This window comes from Apium graveolens, chromosome 3 (genome assembly GCF_009905375.1).
Source record: "Apium graveolens cultivar Ventura chromosome 3, ASM990537v1, whole genome shotgun sequence".
Classification (NCBI taxonomy): domain Eukaryota; kingdom Viridiplantae; phylum Streptophyta; class Magnoliopsida; order Apiales; family Apiaceae; genus Apium; species Apium graveolens.
In genome coordinates, this window is record NC_133649.1 from 287777386 (window position 1) to 287804599 (window position 27214).

Below are 27214 nucleotides of genomic sequence, written 5' to 3' on the forward strand. Positions count from 1 at the left end.
CCTATCGAAACTTAAAACTAATTCCAATACCAAACAATTTGTTCCAACAATCAACAATAAATAACCAAAAGATGCAACACTAGAATAAATCAGCCAAACTATTAAGCAATGCGTTAAAAGTATACCAACTACAAATATCCCAAAAACCATCCATCAAATACATCAAAAGAACTACTAGTTAATCTCAAAAGCCATCCATCAAAAGAACTACTAACCAATCGTACGAAATACTTAAATCTAGAAATAGATTTGAAACCAATCTAAAGCCCATTCAATCCACCGATAGATTGAGACAAAATCTATCATTCTTCCAACCCGAATTTCACAAACGATTCATTAAATGTTATAATTCAAAAACAAAGTTCATATCTAGTTCAATAAAAAGACCCCGACACTGCAACCTAGCTCGCGTGGCCTTTCATGAAATATTTTGCAAATTCAATGCGGATCTCATTGATGTCATTAGTTGTATAAGCCAAGTTTGACCTGCGCATCCATTGAAAAAAACAAAAGTACGCGTTACACAAGGCATAAAGGTAAGAGTATTAAGTCAATTGAAAAAATCGAAATGATAATCTCACCTTGGAAGCAAACTCAAGTTCTTTGTACTCAATGATCTCCTTTATGTAACGCATCACGAACAAGCCACATTCCTTGGTTCCTGCATGGACTGGAACTCCCTGTGATAATAAATAAATTTTTTCATACAATCTCATTATATTACATACATAATATATGATGATAATTGATTATTACCGCCATGTTCTCCCATAAAATTTTCTTCTTTGCAAGCTTGTTTAGATCTTCTTTGTAAAATTTAATGGCACTGCAACCAGAATTGCGACAATAAAACAATCAAACCACTACAAACTGTGCATGATATGTCAAGGTTGAACACTTAATACACAAATTTTAGAGGGTCCATGTAGTAGACAATCTCTGCCTCGGGATTGGCAACAGTCAAAGTCCAATGATTCCTTCCCAAACATTAACGATTAATGATTGAGCAAGTGATTTAATTAAAATATAAGATATTAATTCACACCGCCTTACCAAATAATATAGAAAAAATCATATTAATGTTTATATAAAATGCACCCAAATGTACCTAAATTCAGCAATTGAAACCTAACTTACTGTAAAATTCAACCTAAAAGTTGCAAGAAATATTTTCAATTTTAAGCTCAGTAATTGTACTTAAAATGTTTACTGAAAAATAGAAAAGGCAACGACTCACCAAGTTTGAAATTAAAGGATAATTTACTAATTCACACCGCTTTACCAACTAAAATTGCATAAACAATATCATAAAAAAATTTATATAAAATCCAGCAAAAACGCCTAAATTCAGCAAGCCATTAAACTGTTTAAAGTTGCAAAAATTATAACCATAGTTAACTTCACTATTTTAACCCTTGTCTTAAAAAATAGAAACATCAACGACTTAGCAAGATTGAAATTAAAGTGTAATTTACTAATTGACACCGCCTTACCAACTCAAATAGCATAAACATCATCATATTAAAATTTATATGAAATCCACCAAAAAACACCTAAATTGAGCAAATCATTAAAATGTTCAAAATTGCAAGATTAATAAACATATTTAACCTTACTATTTGAACTCTTGTCTCACGACAAATCAACTAAAAAGAGCAAGACATATGATCGTGTATAAAACTAAAAATTATCTGACATTGTCCGAAAAGTTAGCTATAGTATTAAAACTTACACATCATTGTAAGGCATGAGAAAGTACTGCCCTTTCTTCGCATCCTTAAATTGTGCAGCGAGTGCACGTGATCTCTGTAGTGCAGTGCCACATCCGATGGCACCAATGATGCTGGGATCTACAAACCTTATCATGTTGGTCATCTTCTGTTTTTTGACATGCTCATTTAAGGAGCTACATATAAAATTTACAGTAGTTAGTAAATATTATGAGTTTAATCACGGGACTATATATGAAAAAAAAGTTAATGAAAAAACTTACTGAATAAAGAGGCAAATGACAGACCCCGACATTTCACCTCCAGTGCAAACTGCATAAATATCTGATAAGTAGATGACATGCTTCTTTGTAGAGCCAAATGCTTCTTTGCATAGCGTAAAAGAAACCGTCTCTCCATGAGCCAAGGCAACCTTTGCCCATGTCCACAAACGATTGAGTGCAGATGGGTAATTTGCACCCATCTCAACAGTAAGCTCTGGTTCAACATGTTTAAGTACTTTATATGTCTTCTTTGTTTTCTTGATCTTGGATTTCTGCAGAAAAGGCACGTGAAAAATATTAGGAAAAAACATACTAAAAAAAATCATACTGATAAAACAACATTCTCACCTTTGGAGCCGCCAAAACATTGGAAGCGGTATTTGTTCCTGCCACTATCAAATTTCTCGGCCATGCGATAAAAGTTCCTATAGCTTGTTCCACAGTTAGAATTTCATCACCGATAGGAAAGGGAATCCTAGCATCACCTTGAATGACTTCAGTGATTGAGACTCTTGCATTCTCTTCTCCCAGTCGTACACCATGGATTGTCTGCTCTCCTCCATCTAGATTGATTACTTTATCAATCGCCGCACAAGCAACAATGTTGTTGAGCGTTCCAACAGCCAATTTGCAAACACAAGTATCCGGAGCATTCACTTTCACTTCCTCAGAAGTCTTCTTCTCAACAACAGTATTACATCTTTCATCCTCACGAGCTGGCTTCCCAGCCTCCTTAAGTTCCTCCCCAAAATCAACAAATAAGTTATCAATCATTTTGATTTTCAGAACACCTCCCTCCTCTTGAAGTGGAAATAACTTCCTTGCAGTTTGAGGTGTATCCTTATTCTTGACATCAATATCCACAGCAACCCCGCTGTCAGAGTGACAACTTGCTTGTTGAGAAGTGTGTTTTGGAGTATCATCTTGTTCTACAGGCTTCTTCAATATCTCTGCCCTGAGTTTTTCCATTTCTGTAGCCCAAAAGGCATATCCCTCTTTAATAATCCGCGGAGTCTCCTCCGCCATTAACCTTTTAATCCCTTCATGTAATTTTTCATCCATTGTCCTAGCTTTCTTCTGCCTTGGAAGATCAAAGTAAATTGACTGCTTTACATGAACTCCTTGTCCACGGACCCTTCCTCCATGCTCAGGCTTCCCAAGCGCAAGTGTTAAGACATCATCAACACCTTCCACTTTCAGTTTTCCTTCCTTAACCTCTGCTTTCAGCTTTCCCTGCAACATTTAGATTACTTTTATTATTATCACAGTCTGAGCTTTGAATTCCAAGTATCGGTAGGAGTTTAGGGTAAAAGGTTTAAAACAAAGCATGAGATAATGAATATTTTGAAGTAGAATACAAATCAATAACTTACAATTTCTTTACCTTTTTTCCGAACATCATCACTTAAATAGTTACCATCTCCGTCCTGCCTTGCTAGGACCCAGGTTGATGAACGATCTACTTCCTCTTAATCTGGATGTGATTGATACTAAATTCACATGTAGATGGTGAGCTTAGAAATAGTATAAACATGTTTGGAAAATTATTGTGTATTCGAAAAGTAAGAATGTCGTGTCACTATTACTCACCCATTCATTCTCGAGATTGGCATAACCTTTTCGAGCCATGCGATGTGGATAAACACTTAACTTTCTTCTTTGTACTGCTTCATCATGACATATCTTCATAAAAAGCACAAGAAGGTTTATAATATAATTAGTAAGCAACTATATCCCAATCCTTAGTTTGATAAAAAAACTATATGAGCCAATGCTAACTAGAAACATACCAGAAACTCAGATGATGTCCGTTCAGCAATAAAAATGCCCCAATGAGATTTTTCTATGAAAGAAAAATCTGCAGGCGGATAGGTCAATAATTGAGGTTGATCCCGATAAGGAAGAATGTAATGTGTGGTCAACCGACTTTTGAACTCCCTCCATTTTTGACCTGCAGAACGTAAAACCAACTTCTTGGCCGATGGAGGTAAAACAAAAGCCATCTGCATACATAAGAAATTAAAGGAATTATAAGAAACAAGTAATAAAATGAACTTATAGCAGACAAAGTCAATGAACTTAATAAGTTTATTTTGGCCTACCAGAACACAATCCCAAATCTTTGTCTTTGTCTCTTCAGGAACACATTTCCAATTATCATGCCATATTGGCGGTTTGGTTCTTGCCAATACCCTAATATAGGATTGCATCTCTGCCGCTTCAGGACCAAACGACTCTCCTTTGTTGTTAAAAGACACGTTAAGTTTGTTCCCCATTATCTTGCGTCGCACAATTCGATGCATCGTGACACAACCTCTCTTGAGTAGTTTTAGACCTTGAGTATTGTTCGACTCTGTAACAGCTGCTTTTCCTCTCTTCCTTTTTTGAGAAATTTTTTTCTGTAAGCCTTCAGATATAGGCTTCTTCTTCACTGATTTTGGGGAAGAAGTTGAAGTGGTAGGAGTCATACTAGGGGTCTGGTTGTTTAAGAACCTCGTCTTTCTGAAAGCCCTGATCACATTCATGGTACAGGGATGGGATACAGATCGGTTGATCTTTTTTAACGGTTTCTTCTTCGACTCTATTCTCGGCGACCTTCTTATGTTCGACTCTATCGTCTTTGACTTGCTTTTCTTTTTCGGAGTAGCCATGATCTATACAGCACATAAAGAGCAGCATATAAGACAGAGGCTACAAACGAAACAAGAAGAACTATACAATTCACATATATGAACCACAAAAAGCTACGATGCAATTAACAACTATGAGCTACAAGAGAACTATACATATATATAAACATAAATCTATATTTATAGTACAAAAACATTCATATAATACTATAATGACTAGAATCATAGAAAAAACATAGATATAATCGCATAATGGACTTGAGAATCAGATAAAAAGCATTATTATAGAAACCCAACTAATAAGGTTAATCAACTAATCAACTAATCAAAATACATATAAAATAATCGCATACCACATACATATAAAATCAATATAATTGATTTTGCTAAGACCACATACATATAAAATAATCGCATACCACATATATATAAAATCATCCAAATTGATTTTGCTAAGACCACATACATATAATCAGAGGAAACCCGAACAATCAAATAAGCAAAATCACTATAAACACTTTTTTCATTCTTTTTTCATATAATCTAGTTGAATGTACATGTACCAGTTGAATTTTGTTAAGACCCCATACATATAATCGGAGGAAACCCGAACAATCAAATAAGCAAAATCAATATAAACACTTTTTTCATATAATCGGAGGAAACCCGAATAATTCAACTGGTACATGTACATGTACATGTACATGTACATGTAAAATTCAAAATTGGTACTGTAATACCCGATTCCCCCGGGCCCCCCTCCACGCACGTCCCCGTCCACGTCCCTGTATGTGTTTCTCGATTACTTGTCGAACATATACAGGCAATTATATAAACACCTTCAACTTGCCACAATAATTAAAGTCCGTGTATCTCTTCATGAAAAGTAAAAACCTTATTCCTCACCTATATTAAACAAATCAACAGATGATGTACATAGGTGATCCCAAATGTATATAATGCTATATATACTACTAAAAGGTCTTAGAGTGTATGACATCATCAATTACTACATATGTGTTATTTACTTGTTATTTAATTTATACATTACACATGGATTACTATCTTTGAGACCGTACATAATTAATATTAACCGAAAGTTGTCTTGGTGGTCTTAATTATTGGGTAACATATAAGAATAGGTAGTAGTTAGCTATCAGGCATCTTCACTCATATAGGTGTGTAATTCCAAAGTTAATGATGGCTAAATAGAAATAAATACTGGCAAAATTGCAAATACTAATGATCAAAGAATAAAATTGGTGAAACTTCATGCAAGAAATAATATGCAGGAAATACTTAAGTTAATAATTACAAAGCTTCTTAGGAGCCTAAAGCAAATCAAGAAAGTATTATGATACTCCATCAGGCGTAACCATGTTGACATCCGGGGTTCCCTTCTCGGCCTCTGACATGGGTCTGGTCTTGCTGCATCTTGCTGCCGTTAATAATTTCTACGAGCATTTGGGAGAAAGGTCCCAACCACAGTCTGAGAAGAAAATAAGTGTTAACATTAAGGTTAAAATTGTTTACAAGGAAGCACTATATGATATCAACCCATTGATTTCATGAAACTTTGATTTTATAATTTTTCAACAAGCGTAAGTGAAGGCCTCTGGAAGAGGAGTAAACTATAAAATAAAGTCTAGACTTATAACGCACCACCAAAACTAAATAGATAGTATACATTATGTTAAATGTTCATGACAAAACAGGGGTATTAAGGTAAAAAAGTGCAGGTCTGACTTGATGCATGCTGACTAGCTTCAATCAGCAGAATGTTGGAAAGTAAAATGCATCAAAACAAATTGAAAACAAATTGAGCATGCTACTATATCTCAGCATAACAATTTTACAACTAGCATGAGCCACACTGACTTTTTACATTTAAGTTATTAGTACATAATTAAATCCTAACAGTAGAACAAAGTGAAGATCTTACTTGAACCCCGCCAGCTGCAACTAGCGGGCCAGCCACAGCACCTCCTATGACATGGCCGTCGGGACATGCTAGCGATACACTGACACCACCTGTTCTACATCTCCCCATTCCAGTTTCAGCCACAGTAAATGAGCCAGTTAAAGACAAGATTTGAAACTGACCCTGCATACCTCCCCAGAAACTTTAAAAAGAGAATTAGTATGTATACCTCCCTAGAGTCTACATGTATCACATGCGCCCTAAAGTCTGCAGCAGCTGTGTCTGCATAAAACCCACCTTTACAGAAGAAATATTACAAAAAATTACAATGCATTAAGTTCCGATAATAATTAGGGAACAAACACATTCTCATTCCTATAAACAAAATCTATTATTTTTTAAACCGCCAACAGCATAAATACGTATAAATACCTAAAGCCCAAAAATATAGTAGAAAAACACGAAAAGAAAGAAGAAGCAATTCTATAAATATTTTTTGAAATTCAGTGTAGGAAAAGTACTCACTCATGGAAGCAGGCATCTGCAAGTTTTCAGAACCCTGGGGGCTTACACGATCACGGCCTCGCCCTCCTGGGCCCCGGACAGAATTTTCAGCTGAGGGAGACAAGTTGAATGCAGGCTGTGGTTGGGAAATAGCCCATGGTACCGGAGGTGAAACAACAGCAACTCTCATGGGCATTGATGAAACAGCACTCATCGCTGGGGGTGAAGATACAGCACCCATCACTGCCAGGGAAGCACCAGCACTCCCAGGAGACAGCACCAAATTTCTTGTTGCTTCAGACTTTAGGGGCCTTCCCCTCTTTCTTTTTACCTGCCGCTGGGGGTGTTCAGGTCTTATTTTGTCGCTTCTGTTTATACATAAATTTCATTGTTTACATAATATAGATCAAAATCCGATCCACATTCATTTTAGAGATATAAATTTATTTAGGTGCATTTATCTATTTTTGACTCATATAATATATTGCAAGATTGATATTTATTATAGAGATATAAGGTGGTTGATGTTATTGAAAATCCCCTAATGTTTTTGACTATATTGAAAAGTGTTGTATATATAAGGTGGTTTTGGTTTAGTAAAAACACTTACTACTGTATCGAAAACGTACCCACCCACCTATATATAGCAAAACTTTATTTTTTTCTTTGTATGTTTTACTGTTAATATTGTTATTTAAAATCTAATTTCTCTATTATATTTTTTATATAATATTTTTCATTTTCTTATAGATAATTTTCATAAGTTATTTTTATTATTCTTCTCCTTGGTTCATAATATAAATAAAAAATAACATCTCGTATACCGATTTAGAAATTCAAATATCAATAGAGTGGATTCAATATTTAAAAATATTAACGATTTGCACTCATATGTAATTTTTCGAAATACATCTACACTTGGCATTTTGACTTGTATATGTAATTTTTTGAAATGCATCTACACCCACTACAAGAAAAACGCAATCAGACAACACCGATCAGACAACACTCGACCAAAAAAGTGTTGCCCGAATTTTTCATACAACGGTTTTTCTGCAACCAAAAGACTGGTGTTGTCTGACGTTGATTACTACAAGCAATTAAAAAATGTTGTCTAGTAAAACAAATCAGACAAGTGTTTTCGAAATCAAGGTGTTGTGCGAATGGGAAGGCTTTAGCATTAATACAACGCTTTAAAATCCATTGTCTAGTTGATGGACACAGACAATCCTTTCTAAAGTGATGTTGTGCAAATGAGTAAGTTTGCACAACAAGTTTTAGAATGCATTGTCTGAAAATGATTGAGAGATAACGTCTAGTTTAACAGTTGTGGAAATGAGACAAGTGTTTTTTCTATTGGTTATTTAAGCTTGAATCGCACAATGTACAAATTAGGTGTTGTCTAAATGATAACTCAAAGACAAGTATTTTACCTATATTGTATACCACCTATATCAGACAATGGTCAAATTCTTAAAACAGTTGTCTTTCTTACCAAATTTAAAAACATGTTGCATAACAAAATGTTCAAATAAACCATTGTCTGATTTATTACAATAAAAATAGTAAACAATTTAAAAAACAATTCCAAACAATTAATTTTAATTTTTTTTTTAAAACTACAAATTCTAATTAAATCCACTTTCATCCAGATTAAATATTTAAATTTTACATTTCAAAATAGTTTAATTATCTACTTTATAATTAACAAAGAAAATAATCACAAGTACTTCAAATTTATATTGTTAATTGTTCAATTCAAACAAGTATTTTTCGACAAAACACGTTGTATTAATCTAACTTATACAAGTTTTTTTAAAATAAAACACTTGTAACAGTCGACAACCGTTATCGATATTTATAATCTGTTGTAAAATTTATAATACTGCAACAACCTTAAAGAAAAAATCGTTGTACAATTCCAACAACGGTATTTCCTAAAAAACGCTTATGTAAAGTAACTTACCACAACAAGATTTTAGGAAAAACCGTTGTCTATACTTTTACTAGTTTTTATTTTTTTTTCGAAATAATTATATGCCACCGTTTATTAATTTATACGAGTAACCAATAACTTACACCAAATTAATTTGTGTTTATTAAGATTTGATATCACCTTTTTCATAGAATTTTGAATTCTTTTACCTATTAGTATTAGACGTTAGACGAATATTAATAGCGTCAACAGATAATCACATTGATGAGGACATAACGTGTAGATTAAGTTAAAAATGTAACTCATAATATCTATTTGTTGGTTTTGTGGACTTCGTACGGACGTTAATAGCGTTAACTTACGAATATTACTCATAATAACATAAAGCAGCACATAATCTATATACTAACTTACAGATATAAGTCATAATAACGATATTAGGATTTAGTTTGTTAGATATATTTGATAATGTCATGGCTAATATGTTTTATGTTTAGATTTCAGATCTTATTTGAACAGAACAAATCAGTACTTAACTGATCAGTACTTATACTGGAAGTCAGAACTTAAGGGATATCAGTACTTATGTTATCAGGAGATAGATATCAGAACTTAAGTGCTGAAGGACGATCAGATAAGGACAGTAGCTGATTAAAGTTAAGAAGATCAAGATAAACATAAGAAGAGATATGCATGAAGAAGGAATTCTGTGAAGAATGGAATACTTGGAATAGAAGATATCTGATTGATATATTTTAGGAAGCAGAATTATATTCCATATCAATTAGTGAATATCTTGTAACTGTGTAGTATATAAACACAGAAATAGAGTTTACACTAGAGGTGTTATCATTATCGAGAATATTATTTAATATAACTCTAGTAGCTCTCGTGATATTTTGTTCATCACTGAGAGATAACAGTTCCAGATTGTAACAGAGTTTATTGTTTAAATAAAGTTTGTTTTCTGTTACATAAGTTCTTGAAGTTTGATTTGATTGTAATAAACACTGTATTCACCCCCTCTACAGTGAAAGTGTGACCTAACAAGTGGTATCAGAGCTATCTGTTAACACACATACAGTTAAAGATCCAAACACAATCATGTCTGACACAGAAACTCCAACTAAGCCTACCAAAACTGAGGAATCATCAAAGACATCAACTCAGAGTCGATATGAGACCATCAGAGTTCCCATATTGAGACCATCTGAATATCCCATATGGAAGGTAAGGATGACCATGTTTCTGGAAGCAACAGATCCAGAATACCTTGATAGAATCAGGGAAGGGCCTCACAAACCTACCAAGCTCGCTGTTGTAGTTCCAGGTGAAGCAGCAATGACCGTACCAAAGGAAAAGAATGATTACACTGCTGAAGATATAGCATCTATTGCTAAGGATGCCAAGGTACGTCACTTATTGCATAGTGCCATTGATAATGTAATGTCAAACAGGGTAATCAACTGCAAGACTGCTAAGGAGATATGGGATGCACTAGAGACAAGGTGTCAAGGAACTGAAACAGTTAAGAAGAACAGGAAGACAATACTCACTCAAGAGTATGAACACTTTGACTCTAGGACTAATGAGTCATTGACTGATGTATATGATAGATTTGTCAAACTCTTGAATGACTTGTCATTAGTAAATAAGGAGTATGATCTTGAAGATACAAACCTCAAATTCCTGTTAGCTCTTCCTGAATGTTGGGATTTGAAGGCAACAACAATAAGAGACAACTACAATCTTGATGAAACAACTCTTGATGAAATCTATGGAATGCTCAAGACTCATGAACTTGAGATGGAACAAAGAATGCAAACAAGGTAAAATCACCTAGGAAAAACAGGAATGGAAAGGAAGGTGTGAATAAAAGCAATAACTATAAATCTGTTCCTGATGCTCCTAGGAAAGCATGTTATAACTGTGGAAGTTCTAACCATCTGGCTTCTTTTTGCAGGAAGAATAAGAATATTAACTCCTTATCTACAAAGTCAGGAGTTAAGAGTCAGTCTGTTAGATACAAACCACAAAATCCTTGTTTTCATTGTGGTAGTTTATGGCATTCCATTTATACTTGTAAGGAATATCATAGTTTGTACTATGATTATTATCAAATAAAACCTTCTTTAAAGAAAGTTTATGTTGTTCCTTCTAGTATAAGTTCTGATAAGAAAACTGTTAACATAAAATCTGATGTTAAATCCGCTGCAAATGTTAACAAACCTAAAAAGGCCAAAGGATCCAAGCAAGTCTGGGTCCTTAAAACTAATAATTAGTGGTCTTTTTGATTGCAGGGCAACAGGAAGAATATTCTAGTTCTGGACAGTGGATGTTCAGGACATATGACTGGTAATAAGGCCCTGCTATCAGACTTTGTGGAGAAAGCTGGCCCAAGTGTTTCTTATGGAGATGGCAACATTGGAAAAACTTTGGGATATGGCAATATCAATCTTGGGAATGTCATTATTAAAGATGTAGCTCTGGTCTCAGGACTTAAACACAACTTACTGAGTATAAGTCAAATCTGTGACAGAGGTTATCATGTTGATTTCTTTGCAGAACATTGTGAAATAGTTAGTAAATCTAAAGGAAAAATTGTTCTGAAGGGATTCAGGCGTGGTAACATTTATGAAGCTAAGCTTTCAACAAGTTCTGATGGTTCTGCAATCTGTTTAGTGAGTAGAGCCTCAACTGAAGAAAGCTGGAATTGGCACAAGAAACTCTCTCATTTAAACTTCAACAAGATAAATGAACTGATCAAGAAAGATCTTGTGAGAGGACTGCCAAAATCAGTGTTTGTTCCTGATGGTCTTTGTGACTCATGTCAGAAGGCTAAACAAAGAAAATCTTCGTTCAAGAGCAAGACTGAATCATCAATTCTTGCGCCTTATTATCTACTTCATGTTGATCTATTTGGTCCAGTGAATGTCATGTCTATTGCAAAGAAGAAATATGCGTTGGTCATAGTAGATGAGTTCACCAGATACACATGGGTGTATTTCTTGCACACAAAAAGTGAAACTGCATCTATCCTGATTGATCATGTCAAACATCTGGATAAATTGATCAAAGATTCTGTGAAAATTTTGAGGAGTGATAATGGCACTGAATTCAAGAATTTGATAATGGAAGAGTTCTGCAAAAATCATGGAATAAAGCAGGAATTTTCTGCTCCTGGAACTCCACAGCAAAATGGAGTTGTTGAAAGGAAGAATAGAACTCTAATTGAAGCTACACGAACAATGCTTGAAGAAGCAAAGCTTCCAACCTATTTCTGGGCTGAAGCTGTGCAGACTGCTTGTTTTACTCAAAATGCAACACTCATTAACAAGCATGGAAAAACACCATATGAGATGGTGAAGAACAAGAAGCCAAATCTCAAATACTTTCATGTATTTGGATGTAAGTGTTTTGTTCTCAAGACTCATCCTGAACAGCTATCCAAGTTTGATCTAAAAGCTGATGAGGGAATCTTTGTAGGATATCCACTTTCTACAAAAGCCTTCAGAGTCTATAATTTGAGAACAAAAGTGGTCATGGAATCTATCAATGTCTCTTTTGATGACAAGAAGATCACTGGACTTGAAGATTGCATTGATCATGATAAGCTGAGATTTGAAAATGAAGATTCATATTCTGATATCTCAAGTCCTGACAGTCTAAGTCCTGATACTGTAAATTCTGATGGATTAAACTCTGATGTTATTGAAACTGTGGTGACTACGTCAAAGGAAGATGCACCAATGCAGGGGGAGCATACTCAAGATATTATCACATCTCAAGAAGCATCAGAACATACATCTGGCTCTTCAAATTCTGATTCGTCAAGTTCTGATAAGCCAAGTACTGACAGTGCTGAAAATCTAAATACTGAAGGATCCAACTCAGAGAGCATAGTTTCAGGGGGAGCATCAGAAAATGAAACCGAAGACAGCATGAATCATGGGGGAGCATCCAGTTCTAGAGAAAATCTTCCATCTGCAAGGAAGTGGACAAAATCACATACACCTGATTTAATAATTGGAAATCCTGAGGCAGGTGTCAGAACTAGAACAGGTACTTCGAATGAATGTCTTTACAATTCTTTTCTCTCTCAGTCTGAGCCAAAGAAAGTGGAAGAAGCTCTTCAAGATGCTGATTGGGTGCAAGCAATGCAGGAAGAGTTGAATGAATTTGAAAGAAACAAAGTCTGGACCTTAGTGCCAAGACCCAAGAATAGATCGGTTGTTGGTACAAAGTGGGTATTCAGAAACAAAACTGACAGTGATGGCATAATTGTAAAGAACAAGGCAAGGCTGGTTGCAAAAGGATATTCTCAACAGGAGGGAATTGACTATGATGAAACATTTGCTCCAGTTGCTAGGTTAGAAGCCATAAGGATATTCATGGCTTATGCTGCTCACAAAAAGTTTACTGTCTTTCAAATGGATGTGAAAAGTGCTTTTCTCAATGGAGAATTGGAAGAGGAAGTATATGTTGAACAACCTCCAGGCTTTGTAGATTCCAAACATCCAGATTATGTCTACAGGCTTGATAAAGCACTTTATGGACTTAAGCAAGCTCCAAGAGCATGGTATGAGACTTTAGCTCAGTTTCTTCTGGAAAGTGGATTCAACAGAGGAACTATTGACAAAACATTGTTCTATCTCAATCATGGCAAGGACTTACTTTTGATCCAGATTTATGTTGATGATATTATTTTTGGGTCTCCAAATGACAAACTTTGCAAAAAGTTTGCCAACCTAATGCAGTCAAGATATCAGATGAGTATGATGGGAGAACTTAGTTATTTTCTGGGCCTTCAAGTCAAGCAGACTGAAGAAGGAACTTTTATTTGTCAATCTAAGTATACCAGAAACTTGCTGAAGAAATTTGGAATGCAAGACTGTTCAAGTGCATCCACTCCCATGGCCACTGCAACAAAACTGGATAAGGATACTGGTAATTCAGTAGATATTACTGATTACAGAGGTATGATTGGCTCACTTCTCTATCTAACTGCTAGTAGACCAGATATCATGTATGCTACCTGTCTTTGTGCAAGATTTCAAGCAGATCCAAGAGAACCTCACTTAACAGCTGTAAAAAGAATCTTTAAGTATCTTAAAGGAACAGCTGATCTAGGATTATGGTATCCTAGAGAATCAGATTTTAAATTAATAGGTTACTCAGATGCAGATTTTGCAGGTTGCAAAATTGACAGGAAAAGCACAAGTGGTAGCTGCCAATTTCTTGGAGGCAGGTTGGTTTCTTGGTATAGCAAGAAACAAAAGTCAATTTCCACATCAACTGCAGAAGCAGAGTATATTGCTGCAGGAAACTGTTGTGCACAGATTCTTTGGATGAAGAATCAGTTACTGGATTATGGGTTAACATATTTCAAAATCCCTATTTACTGTGATAATCAAAGTGCTATTGCTATGACAGGTAATCCAGTTCAACACTCTATGACAAAGCACATCAGCATCAGGTACCATTTCATCAGGGAACATGTGGATGAAGGTACAGTGGAATTGCATTTTGTTCCCACAGATCAACAAGTAGCAGATATCTTCACAAAACCACTGTGTGAAGCTACCTTTTCAAAATTGGTAAATGAACTTGGAATGATTTCAGGTTCTTTCTCTAAATCTGCTTAAACTTGTTCTATGTTATCAGACTTTATGATCAGTATTTACAGAATTAATCTCTTTGTATATTCTGTGCATTAATTGATAAATGTCTTTAAGTACTGACTGTTGTCTGATATATGTTTCTAAACTCTGATAAGTGATATGTCTGTTTCAGTAATTATTCAATCCTATGAGGATAACTGTGCTAGATACTGACCTACTAGTCTTCAATAAACAAATGATCCCATGAAAGAAGTAATTATTTCTGTGGAAATCTTATGACACAAGCAAATTCTGATAACTGAGCTTAGTTAAGTTTACTTTGTATATCTTATTACTAAGTCACAAATTAGAATAATGCTACTCATCTGTTTAAGTTCTGATTCTAGTAAAACTGCTGAATGTACTAAGTGCTGATAAACCTCACTTATCAAAAGAAAAAAAAAAGGAATCAAAGAATAATATCAGGTACTCCTTTGAGATCTAGAGTAAAAATGTGAAAGGGACGACCCAAGTGCATTGCTGGTATTAAGTAAATATGCATTAGAAAAGCAAAATATTTTCTTGGTGACTTTTCACACTCTATGATTACTGGAGAAATACTCTGATAATAGCATAAATTCTAATAAACAGTCGTGACTCACTTACACTGAGAAGCCTCTGTAAAATAGAATTTCAAAAGATGCATAAAATTAGCACAAAAACAGTAGAGGTGAACTCATGCATGAACTCATTTATCAGTAGGTTTCAGGATAATGACAGCTCTTTAGCAAAATTTTAATTATGACTTATTTCTAAAATGTACTGAAGTAGATTAGACTTTACTCTTTGTTTGTTATTTAGCTTAATGCACACACACATCACTCCATATGAATGATGAAATTTCTGTGGTGGTCTATGTTATTTTAGATAAACAGTCATTGTGTCACTTCTGCACAAATTCTGAGGACAAGTTCTAGTTACACGTTCTGATGATTAAGTTCTGACGTTCATAACTAAGAACTTGTATGAGTATTTACTAAGATAGATATTCCTTGTTCGAGTTAAGACATAATGTTCTGATGACTGTTAAGTTCTGGGATAGGTCTAAGTTCTGATTTTTCAGTCTAACCCTTTACTTGACTTATCTGTGAATAAAATTTGGTAACAGTCTCAGATTAATTTCGAAATGTTGAAGTGGAAGATTAATAGTCTATGGTTAAAACATAATGGCACTCGTCCTTGAACAGTTCACTCTTGTTACATGCGCACATTCCTTTTCCAATGACTGTTATTCGTTTTCAAAGTCTCGGGAGACGAGGTAGAATTACTTCTACCTGTCAGCATTAAATATCTTTGCGTCTCTTGGCATTCTCTTGCCTATATAAACAACCACTTCACATCAGTCTTTCCATCACATTCTTCTCACACACTTATCCTCCTTCTTCTGTCAAAAACACAATGGTTCGATTCAACATGTTTTTGAACACACAAACCTTCACAATGGAGCTCAGTTGTGCCGAGTGGCGGCAGGAGTGGCATATAACAGCCATTCCTGAGGAGATCTGGGACTCTGTCCCACAGGAGGTGCTGGCTCACCTTCTATTCTTCGAGATGGATTATCATCGCCATCTGGAGCGCCTGGAGGAGGAAAGGCGGGAAGCTATCCGTCAGCAAGAGCGAATCATTCGACTCGCTATCTTGTTTGTCGAAGATAGGAAGAGGAGGATGACTTAATCTTGTCTTCTTCCTGTTCTTCTTCATCCTCAGCTTTGTCAGGCTTCTTAGCTAGGACTAAAGCTGTTGACGTTAGGATTAGAAGCTTAGGGAAAATCTTGTATTGATGTAATTTCTATTTCATATATGTATTGACTTGATATATTAATGAAAACTGTTTTTACTTCAAGATTTTGTCTCTGAGTTATTTTATCTGTGTTGTTAAATCCTGCTTGATATTCTGATGACCATTTAAATTTTGTCTTTATTTAAGTTCTGATTCTTTGTCAGCACTTATTCATCGAAATTATCTCGGTCATTTTTAACATGATTCATTTTCAGAATATTAATGTTGCAGTGAAAAATAATTCAATCAGTGCTAACGGTTTCAATTTTGAATTAAATCTGTGTCTCTTGATAACTGAAATGGTTTTTCCTTGAATCAAGGCAACTGGATAAGTAATTATTCCTGTTTTCTCGAGCCCGGTAACTATCCGTTATTACTGCATGTCTGACAGGTGTCCAACGGTAACATTTTTCTTCGAGTATAAGAACAACAGAGAGAAGATTTCTTTAATCTTTTATTTTCTTTATACTTTATCTCTCTTCTTACTTTTACTCTCTTTCTCATTCTTTCTCACGTTGGTTTTTCATACAGACATTATCTCACACACATAACAGGCATACTTGAATTTCAATATTTTTCACATGGCACCAAAGGATTTAATCATTGATGGAGCAAAGTTTGTTCCAAACAACTATGCTGCAATTCTTGATCATGCTGAAGCTCCATCTGAATTGCATTTTGTGCAAGATCTTCTTGCACATAGTGAGGTTGGGTACGCCTTAACTCAGCCTGAATTATTTTCAAGTCAACAAGTTCTGCGGTTCTGGAGGACTGGAGTTCATGATGATGGTGGTAAACGAGGAACTCCCAGTATTATCTTCCAAGTGGGTGATTCTTCCTATGTAGTCACTCCTGGTACAGTACGAAGGGCATTACATCTTCCAGAAGATTGCACTTTCTCTATACCAGAGGAATCAGAACTTCGGAGGTTAATGACTGATTTGGGATATGAAAAGAGTCTGACGAAACTTGGGCAGTTGAAACGGGCTAATATCAGAAGAGAATGGAGTTTCTTCTTCGATTGCATCACCAAGGCTTTTGGCAACAAGTGTTCAAATTTTGATGTCATCCCAATTCTGAGTCAGCACATCGGGTATGCTATTATCCATCAAACTCATTTTGATTTTGCAACTGGAATAATTGGTTTTATTGGGGATAGGATGACAGAGGATCGAGATGTTGTTTATTTTGCTAGATTCTGTCAACTTATTTATACGTATTGTACTGCTGAACCCCAGTTAGTCAGCACTCAAACCCCACCTTTTAAGGTTGCAAAAAGGTACTTTAACGACCTGATAAATGCTGACACAAAGAAATCAATGGTGAGACAATTACAGATTCCTCAGTCTGTGAAACAGATTCTGGTAAATGCTGATCCAGCTACTTACAAATCTGTTTACTCAAACGTTCAACCAACTCACCATAACCAAAATCCATCACCCTCAGTCCCTACCTCTCATTCTACTCAACCTACCCTCAGAACTTATCTCAAATCCTATCTCTCCACTTCACAGACTGCTCAACCTTCTTCTTCAGCACCTACTGTGAAGCCTATATCCTCTAAGCCAAAGAGAACAAAGACTGTTCCTCAAACATCTCAAAAGAAGAGGAGGATTACTTTGAGAGATGAATCAGATTCTGAGGATCAGATTCCATCTTCAGAACCTGTGGTAAATGAAGCTGAGAAGGCAACTTCTCAGAAGGATTCTGCAATTGGGGGTTCTAGGCTTCTCAAGAGGCTTAGACGTATGACGGTTCCTGCAACTCCCAATGAATCCAAATCAACAAGGAAGTACAAGAAACAGAGGGCACAGAGGCCAGTTTCAGATGATGAGGAGGAAGCAGCTAAGGAAGGGGATCAGGAATCTCTGATCTCACAAGACAAGGAATTTGCTCCAGTCACTTCTTCTCCATCAACTCAATCTCAGGAACCTGTATCTGACAAGGCTAATTCACCTTCTATATCTCTTGTTGATCCAGGCACAAGTGCTGAAATTGATATTCAGAACTTGGTTGTGCCTGAAATACTTTTCTTAGAAGCTCCAACAACAAATAATCCTTCCACAACACCTGTTACTGATGCTGTTCAAACTCCTGAGTTATCACTAACACCTTCTCTGCATCAAGATGATGATCAGATTTTAGGTGAGCATCAGGATATGGCTGTTGATCAGAACTTAGTATCAGATCAGCAATTAGAGGATGTTGAAGCCTCCATTGCTACTCATACAGTTGTCTTATCAGAAGATACTGATTCTTTAAGTTCTGATGCTGCAAATGTTGAAGATACTGGTGAAGCTGCTACAACTGTAGATGCTGATGAAGCAGGTCCTTCAGGACATACTCCTCCACTGACTCTTCCTAAGTCTGAATTGCTAAAGGAGTTTGTTATCAGGGATGCACCAGTACCTTGGAGTGAAACTCCTGCAGGTCAGGAGTGGACTAAAGAATGGAATTCAGTTTCATGTGTTCCAAATGCTGTACATCTTGCTGAGCACTTGACTAAAGCTGATGAAATGTTAAATTCTGATGATTTTAAAACCCAGCTTAGAGTCACTGCATTGAGTACTAAACATCTACAAGGTCTTCATTCCAATACTCATGCAGAGCTACACAAGATTCAGGAGAACTTTATTAAACAGGAACAAGTTTGGAAACTTGATAAGAAAAAGTTCTTCCAACCTACCATTGACAGGGTTGCTTATATTGAGAAAACTCAAGAGAAGCAACAAGCTCAGATTGATCAAATTCTGACAAATCAAGCTACTCAGCAATCGAAACTTACTGAAATCCAGACCTCAGTGGAACTACTTATCTCTCTTTTATTACCTGCTGATGCCAAAAAGGGGGAGAAGGTAATTAAGTCCAAATGCAAAATCAACAAGTCACTGCAAGGAAAGGATGATGGAAAAGATGACCAAGGAAACTCTGGAATGGGTAGTGGTCATAGTCAAGGTAGAAGGTTTACATCAAGACAAGCTAGTCACAGAACAAGTTCTGATACTGGGAAAAGAATAAGTTCTGCTGCTGGTAAAAGGATAAGTTCTGATGAACTTCTAGATCTTGATGAGGAAATGTCAAGACAGTTATTTCTTCAAGAAAATCCAGGGATGGACTTGGAAAGTTTAAAGGAAGAAGAAGCCAGACTTAAATCAGAGAAAGTCACATCTAAATCTGAAGCTTCTGGTAAAAAATTACTTCCAAAATCTAAAGGCATTGTGATCAAAGAAAGGATACATACTGAAGAAAAAATTACTGATGGAAAAGATAATCTTGCTCTGACTTCAAGAGAAGTTCTTAAAACAACCTCTGACATGGCTCAAGTTGTTCAGAGTCAAGAAATTGTAAGTTCTGATATTCAGAAGAAGCAAGTAACCTCTGACAGTGCTCAAGTTAACTTGATATCAGAAAATAAATCTAAAACACTCCTACCAGGATTCACTAAAGCAAAACAGACTCAATCTTTGAAGACTACTTCAAGTGGTTTTGAAGCAAGAGTAGTTACTGGAAAGGAAGCTAGAGATAAAACTGGATTGGGAAGTGCTGATGAAAGAAGAGTACACAACACTACTGATGATCCAACTTCCTTGAGTGAACCAGGTATTGGAGCAACTCCTGAAAGATTGAATCAACTAGAATCTGTACAGATGGTTTACCATACCTACTTGAAAGAATACATCATGTTGTATTTCATGACAGATGGTAGGGTTTATCATATAAGACAAAATGCCATTCCATTGAAGTATTTTGAAGAATTGGAACATGTATTGTTCTTACTTCAAGTGGATGACAGAATAACAGAGACTGCTGCAAACTACTTAAAGGAACAGATTCAGAGACAGAAAAGACTTTATTCTGTTAAGTCTGACAGCAGATATGTTCCAAAGTACAGAAATCACAATGGTGATATTGTTGATATGAAGCCTAATACTGCACAGATCAGAACATATCTTGGTATTAAGGGACTTGAATTCAATCTAGAGTCTAATAAAGCTTATGTCATAAGACTAGATCGGGAGTTGAGAAAAGCAAAGGTTAATGATCTCAGAGCTGCAATATTTCAAACTGGTGAAGATACTGCAGAGCTTAAAGATGTCAAACGGAGAATGATTGATGAACTCAGATATGCTGAGAAATGTTTGTTGAAGAATTATCTCAGAACAACTTCTGACATCAGAGAGATCAGAAAATAATGAAGCCAAGTCAAAGATCTACAACTATTTAAATTCTGGTATTTATACAGATTGAAGTTGTTATCAGAAGCTGAATTGGTAAAAACTTTAAGGACTGTAAGTTGTAGTTATCTTGTCTATTTCTCATGCATTTGTACTTAATGTTTTTGACATCATCAAATATCTGTTAAACTTGTATATTTTGTTAATTTACAAGTTGGGGGAGATTGTTAGATATATTTGATAATGTCATGGCTAATATGTTTTATGTTTAGATTTCAGATCTTATTTGAACAGAACAAATCAGTACTTAACTGATCAGTACTTATACTGGAAGTCAGAACTTAAGGGATATCAGTACTTATGTTATCAGGAGATAGATATCAGAACTTAAGTGCTGAAGGACGATCAGATAAGGACAGTAGCTGATTAAAGTTAAGAAGATCAAGATAAACATAAGAAGAGATATGCATGAAGAAGGAATTCTGTGAAGAATGGAATACTTGGAATAGAAGATATCTGATTGATATATTTTAGGAAGCAGAATTATATTCCATATCAATTAGTGAATATCTTGTAACTGTGTAGTATATAAACACAGAAATAGAGTTTACACTAGAGGTGTTATCATTATCGAGAATATTATTTAATATAACTCTAGTAGCTCTCGTGATATTTTGTTCATCACTGAGAGATAACAGTTCCAGATTGTAACAGAGTTTATTGTTTAAATAAAGTTTGTTTTCTGTTACATAAGTTCTTGAAGTTTGATTTGATTGTAATAAACACTGTATTCACCCCCTCTACAGTGAAAGTGTGACCTAACATAGTTGACATTATCTACGAATGTTAATAGTGCTACTTTTCAGATATAACTCGTTATAATATTATTCGGCGTATCATATGTGTGCTAACCTACAAATATACCTAATAATTACACTTCAAATTTACATTGTTAATTGTTCAATTCACACAAGTGTTTTTCGAAAAAGCACGTTGTATTAATCTACCTTATACAAGTATTTTTAAAATAAAACACTTGTAACATTCAGACAACCGTTATCGATATTTATAATCTGTTGTAAAATTTATAATACTACAACAATCTTAAAGAAAAAACCGTTGTAGAATTCCAACAATGGTATTTCCGAAAAAACACTTATGTAAAGTAACTTACCACAACATGATTTTAGAAAAAACCGTTGTCTATACTTTTACTAGTTTTTAAAAATATTTCGGAATAATTATATGCCACCGTTTATTAATTTATACGAGTAACCGATAACTTACACCAAATTAATTTGTGTTTATTAAGATTTGAAATCATCTTTTTCATAGATTTTTGAATTCTTTTACCTATTTGGATTAGACGTTACACGAGTATTAATAGCGTCAACTAGATTATCACATTGATGAGGACATAACATGTAGATTAAGTTAAAAATATAACTCGTAATATCTATTTGTTGGTTTTGTAGATTTCATACAGACGTTAATGGCGTTAACTTACGAATATTACTCATAATAACATATAACAAAAAATAGTTTCATACATATTAAATTGTTGTATGGATATTGATATATATTAATTTTATTCATGTAAAAAAATAATTTAAATTTTTTAAATATATCTTGCATGAAATTATAACAAAAATCTAGTAGAAGGCGTACTTTCTCAAACAAGGTTCCTTCACGATATATCGATTTACAGGATTAATTTTTTAAAATGATTTTTTGATGATTCAACCGTACGTATGTTAAGATATATCGATTTTAGTCATAAGAAAAAAATATTAAAAAATTTGAAATTCATTTTGCATGTCAGGATTAGAAAAATGTGGTAAAAGTACCCCTCCCGACAACGATACTCGTTCCCGATTTACAGGATTAATTTTTTAAAATGATTTTTCGAAAATCCAACCGTACGGATGTTAAGATATATCAATTTTAGTCATAAGAAAAAATTATTAAAAAATTTGAAATTCATTTTGCATGTTAGGATTAGAAAAATCTGGTAAAAGTACTCCTCCCGACAACGAGACTCGTTCCCGATTTACAGGATTAATTTCTTAAAATGAATTTTCGACGATCCAACCGTACGGATGTTAAGATATATCAATTTTAGTCATAAAAAAATTATTAAAAAATTTGAAATTCATTTTGCATGTCAGGATTAGAAAAATCTGGTAAAAGTACCCCTCCCGACAACGAGACTCTTTCCCGATTTACAGGATTAATTTTTTAAAATAATTTTTTGATGATCCAACCGTACGGATGTTAAGATATATCAATTTTAGTCATAAGAAAAAATTATTAAAAAATTTGAAATTTATTTTGCATGTCAGGATTAGAAAAATCTGGTAAAAGTACCCCTTCCGACAACGAGACTCGTTCCCGATTTACAGGATTAATTTTTTAATATGATTTTTCGACGATCCAACCGTACGGATGTTAAGATATATCAATTTTAGTCATAAGAAAAAATTATTAAAAAATTTGAAATTCATTTTGCATGTTAGGATTAGAAAAATCCGGTAAAAGTACCCCTCCCGACAACGAGACTCGTTCCCGATTTACAAGATTAATTTTTAAAATGATTTTTTTGAAGATCCAACCGTACGGATGTTAAGATATATCAATTTTAATTATATGAAAAAATTATTGAGATATTTTCCTATCAACATGGTAATTGTTTTAAATGATATTTTCGAAGATCCAACTGTATTGAGATATATCGATTGTAATCATATAAAAAATTATTCAAAAAATTTTAAATTTATCTTGTATGATTTTATAATGAAAATCGAATAGAATTGCAACTCCGAAAAATAAGAATCTTTCCTGATTAAATAATTAATTTCTTAAAATCTTTCTTGGTTAAATTTTCATTTTTCACACAATTTTTGGTTTTCCCCCTTTATTTTTCATTTCCCTCTCCCTTCTAATTTTCATTCCCCCCATTACCTCTCCCCTTCCCCTTTCTTAGATCTGACCGGTTCTCTCTCCCCCTACTCTTCCATCTCTCTCCCACGACTCTTCTCTCTCCTCTCTCTACCTGGTTTTGCTTAAAATCATATGGATTAAGTGTATATTATGATGGGTTTAGGTTTTTGAGTTTTCAAACCCTAACCATCTCAATCACCCAATCTTGTTTCTCTTTCACAAAATTACCTATGAATTTAGCTCAACTATTTAGATTCACTTCCAATAATAGCTGGAGCTTCTCAAGTAAAAAAATGAAGGTTGGAATTTCTAATCTCCTTGATTTTCAAGTTCAAAGCGATAATTTTGAGGAATATTTTTTGGAGTTCTGATTTGACCTTTCAAGCTCAGGGCATGACTGATGAGTAGTTGTTTATCATTTGCAAGGTTAAGTTCTATGTTTGTTATGCTTAATTTACTCCATGGGTTTCGTCTTTTGAGGCCTTGGAGAAGAAAGAGAATGAGATTTTCCCTGTCCAAGATGGTACAAGTAAAATTCTCAAGCACACTGAGGGCCCGGTTTCAATTAGAGGATCCGAACAACTAGATGAAATGCTAAAGGAGTCGAAACAAAAAATCCGCACAGAAAAGTAAGCTAGATGTTGATTAAGCTCAGTTTCTTTTGATATATAGTTACTGTTGTATGTTTTTTCTTTTGAAATGCTAGTGTTTTCTGATTGCAAGTGCTAGAAAAATTAGGGATTGCAATGGATACTTAATGTGATTGGTCTAACGGTTGTGTCCGCAGAAAATCATTAGATTGTGCGACTGGGGAAGGATTTATAAAACACTCGGGTATGAAGTTGCCTAACACAAGATATGCCTGGTATCACATGAAAATAAACCTTGAGGAATGCGAGAAGTTGTGCTTAAAGAACTGTTCATGTATAGCATATGCGAAGGCAGACATTAGAAAAGGTGGACGTGGATCCTACTTATGGTTTAATGACTTGATCGACATCGAAGGATACTCTGAAGATGGGCCAGATATTTACATAAGAATGGAAGCATCTGAATTAGAGGTAACTCCCTGCTTGTATATTAAGGGTCTTCACTTTTTACTGATAACAGTGAAGTTTCTTGAAGTTTTCTTTTAACTATCTGGATGCACAGAGAAAACAGGGGGAACCAGATTACACAGGCAAGTATGGATAATTGTAGTCTCTGTAGTACTATTTGTACTACTTGTTGTGATACTTGTGTTCTTATTAAAGAACAAAAGGCTGAAGAGAGAAGGTACAAATTTTAATTAAAATTACTTTAAAAAGTCGAAAATACATTCAAAGAATTAACTGACTTTTGGCCAGTAAAGAACTAAACTACCTTCTATATTAATCTTATTCTTTTTTGCAGAAAGGTTGAAATTCAATTTAGAAAGTATTGCTCTAACCAAGATTGAGAGCGAAGAGTTGGAACTGCCACTAATTAGCTTTGATTAACTGAAAAGGCGACAAATTCGTTCTCCCACAACAATAAGCTTGGAGAGGGAGGTTTTGGACCTGTCTTCAAGGTAATAATATGAAACATAAACAACATATGAAGGATTCATGTTAACTGATATTCATCCATTAGTTTTATATTACTTGGATATACAGATTATTAAGTATGAGGTGAATGCTGATAATGAATGCACAGGCCGACGAGGGTGATTGCAAAAGAATAATAGATTTAGAATACCACCTCAATGCTCTGTTTCTTTTGATATATGGTTACTGCTGTATGTTTTTTCTTTTGAAATTCTAGTGTTTTCTGGTTGCAAGTGCTAGAAAAATTAGGGATTGCAATGGATACTTAATGTGATTGTGAGGCATTCTTTTTAAAGCACTCGTTATAACCAGGGAAATCAGTTATAATGGGCATACACTAAATGAGTTTGTTGCCCAAAGGACTTCTGCATATGTCAGTCAACGGGATCGGCACACTGCTGAAATGACAGTGAGGGAGACTCTTGAACTTTCAGGACGGTGTCAAGGATTTGGATTCAAGCAAGGTAAGCCTAAAGAAAATGGTGTAGATTTTGAATATATATTTATCTTTTATCTGTCGATTAGTTTCATTTTGTAAATTTTAGATCATGAATCTAACCATATAGAATTTGATACAGATATGCTAATGGAACTTTTGAGAAGAGAAAAGGATCTTGGAATAGAACTTGATGATGATCTTGATACTTTCGTGAAGGTTTATATTAGCGGTCGAAAGTTTCTTAATTAGATACTGTAGTTTCTTGTTTAAGTATATACGGTTTCTCTGACACGGTGACACCACTGTATTATTTCTTCTAGTCAATTGCATTAGGAGACCAGAGAACAGGTCTAGTTATGGATTACATTATCAAGTTAAGTAAGCGTGAATCATTTTGTTTTATATACATGCATAGATTAACCAAGTTATCAAGAACTAGACATTGGACTCAAACTGCATTCAATCACTGACTAGACTGTTGTTTGGTTAGTGACTAAACTAATGACTTCTATGCTAACAGTTACGAGAAATTATAGCAACCATTGCTAGTTTCCAGAAAACAGTTTGTAGAGCCGTGTTTAAGGGTTTTTGAAATTATTTTTAGGTAATGAGCTAGCTACAAAGCAGCTGAACTATTTACAAAAAAAGAAGCATAATTATGGATTACTTTACAAATCTATGTGCCCTGGTTTACAAATTGCCTTCTGTATATGTTTGTGGCCTCCTTTTATTTGGAAATTTTGAGAACCTAGCATGTAGTTTGTCAATCTTATTTTAAGTGAATTTTATGTGTACTTCGACTTTCTCTACAGATTGTCGGGATAAATGATTTGAAAAAGGAGGTTGACAAAAGAGGAAAAGATGAAGCTGTTACAAGCAGGACCTCCCAATCTTCACCAAGATCAACTGCGAGGAAAGGTGGTATCTTTAGAAAGCAGGACATTGACAGTCTCTTCATGGAAGTGAGCCAGGTGACACTATGGGCATTTGTTTATTTTCTATTATGTCTTGGTTTGATTTCACTTTATATTAAGAGATCCAGTTCTTTGTTTTTCTTATAATGCAGGAAGGAAAAGAATATTAACTTAAGAGTGGTTGTCGATTTATTTTGAAGATTGTTTGTTTTCTCCAGATTGGGAAATTGCCTATTACATTCTGTAATGATATTGCAAGGACAACATAGCTCTTGCGAAAGACGTGAAGAGAAGCTGAAAAGGCCAAGTGAGCTCTGAGTAGCCAACATCAAATCCTTGTAGACTCTATATTTTCTTTAATTTGTAGTAGAAATCTTAGACTCATGAAGGCAGTGATATCAATATGCTTTTAGCTTTTGTATAACTATGTTGTTGTGATTTTCGATCACGGATTAACTTTAGAACTTTTGTTTAGATTTGCAAAGTTAATTTCATTTGATTACTTGTTATATTTTGTGTAAGACAACGCTTTTAAGAACCAAGCTTCATTAAAATATCATGTCTTTAATACTAAAACAATGCTTTCGAACACAAAACTTTGGTGCAAAATTAACTCTCACAACACTAGTAAACCATTGTCTATATAATATTAAGATATTGTATCAAAGGTATTCATGCAATACATTTGGACAAATAAACAGTTGTATGTATCTGATCATGCCATACATTAAAATCCAAAACTGTTGTGTGTAGAAAT

General features: G+C 34.6%; 1 protein-coding gene and 2 long non-coding RNA genes across 3 annotated transcripts; all 3 read right to left on the reverse strand.

The window, feature by feature from the left end:
• Nucleotides 1-1989: 1989 nt before the first annotated feature.
• On the reverse strand, nucleotides 1990-3128 carry LOC141715128 (uncharacterized). The gene is made up of 2 exons (XM_074518610.1): nucleotides 2342-3128; nucleotides 1990-2265 (listed from the first exon to the last, which is right to left on the reverse strand). Exons 1-2 carry the CDS (start codon nucleotides 3053-3055, stop codon nucleotides 1990-1992), a joined length of 990 nt encoding a protein of 329 aa, XP_074374711.1. The 5' UTR covers nucleotides 3056-3128.
• Nucleotides 3129-3130: 2 nt separating this feature from the next.
• On the reverse strand, nucleotides 3131-3650 carry LOC141711108 (uncharacterized). Its single transcript, XR_012571219.1, has 3 exons — nucleotides 3584-3650; nucleotides 3378-3483; nucleotides 3131-3226 (listed from the first exon to the last, which is right to left on the reverse strand). It is a non-coding gene; the product is annotated as an uncharacterized LOC141711108 (long non-coding RNA).
• A 463-nt stretch (nucleotides 3651-4113) lies between these two features.
• Nucleotides 4114-6796, reverse strand: LOC141711109 (uncharacterized). Its single transcript, XR_012571220.1, has 3 exons — nucleotides 6566-6796; nucleotides 5939-6112; nucleotides 4114-4647 (listed from the first exon to the last, which is right to left on the reverse strand). It is a non-coding gene; the product is annotated as an uncharacterized LOC141711109 (long non-coding RNA).
• Between the last annotated feature and the right edge of the window lie 20418 nt (nucleotides 6797-27214).

Coding starts and splice junctions, on each gene's coding strand:
- LOC141715128 (XM_074518610.1), bottom strand. CDS start 3,055: ATGGATGAAAAATTACATGAAGGGATTAAAAGGTTAATGGCGGAGGAG. Junction 2,266..2,341: donor ATGTTTTGGCGGCTCCAAAG/GTGAGAATGTTG, acceptor CCTTTTCTGCAG/AAATCCAAGATCAAGAAAAC.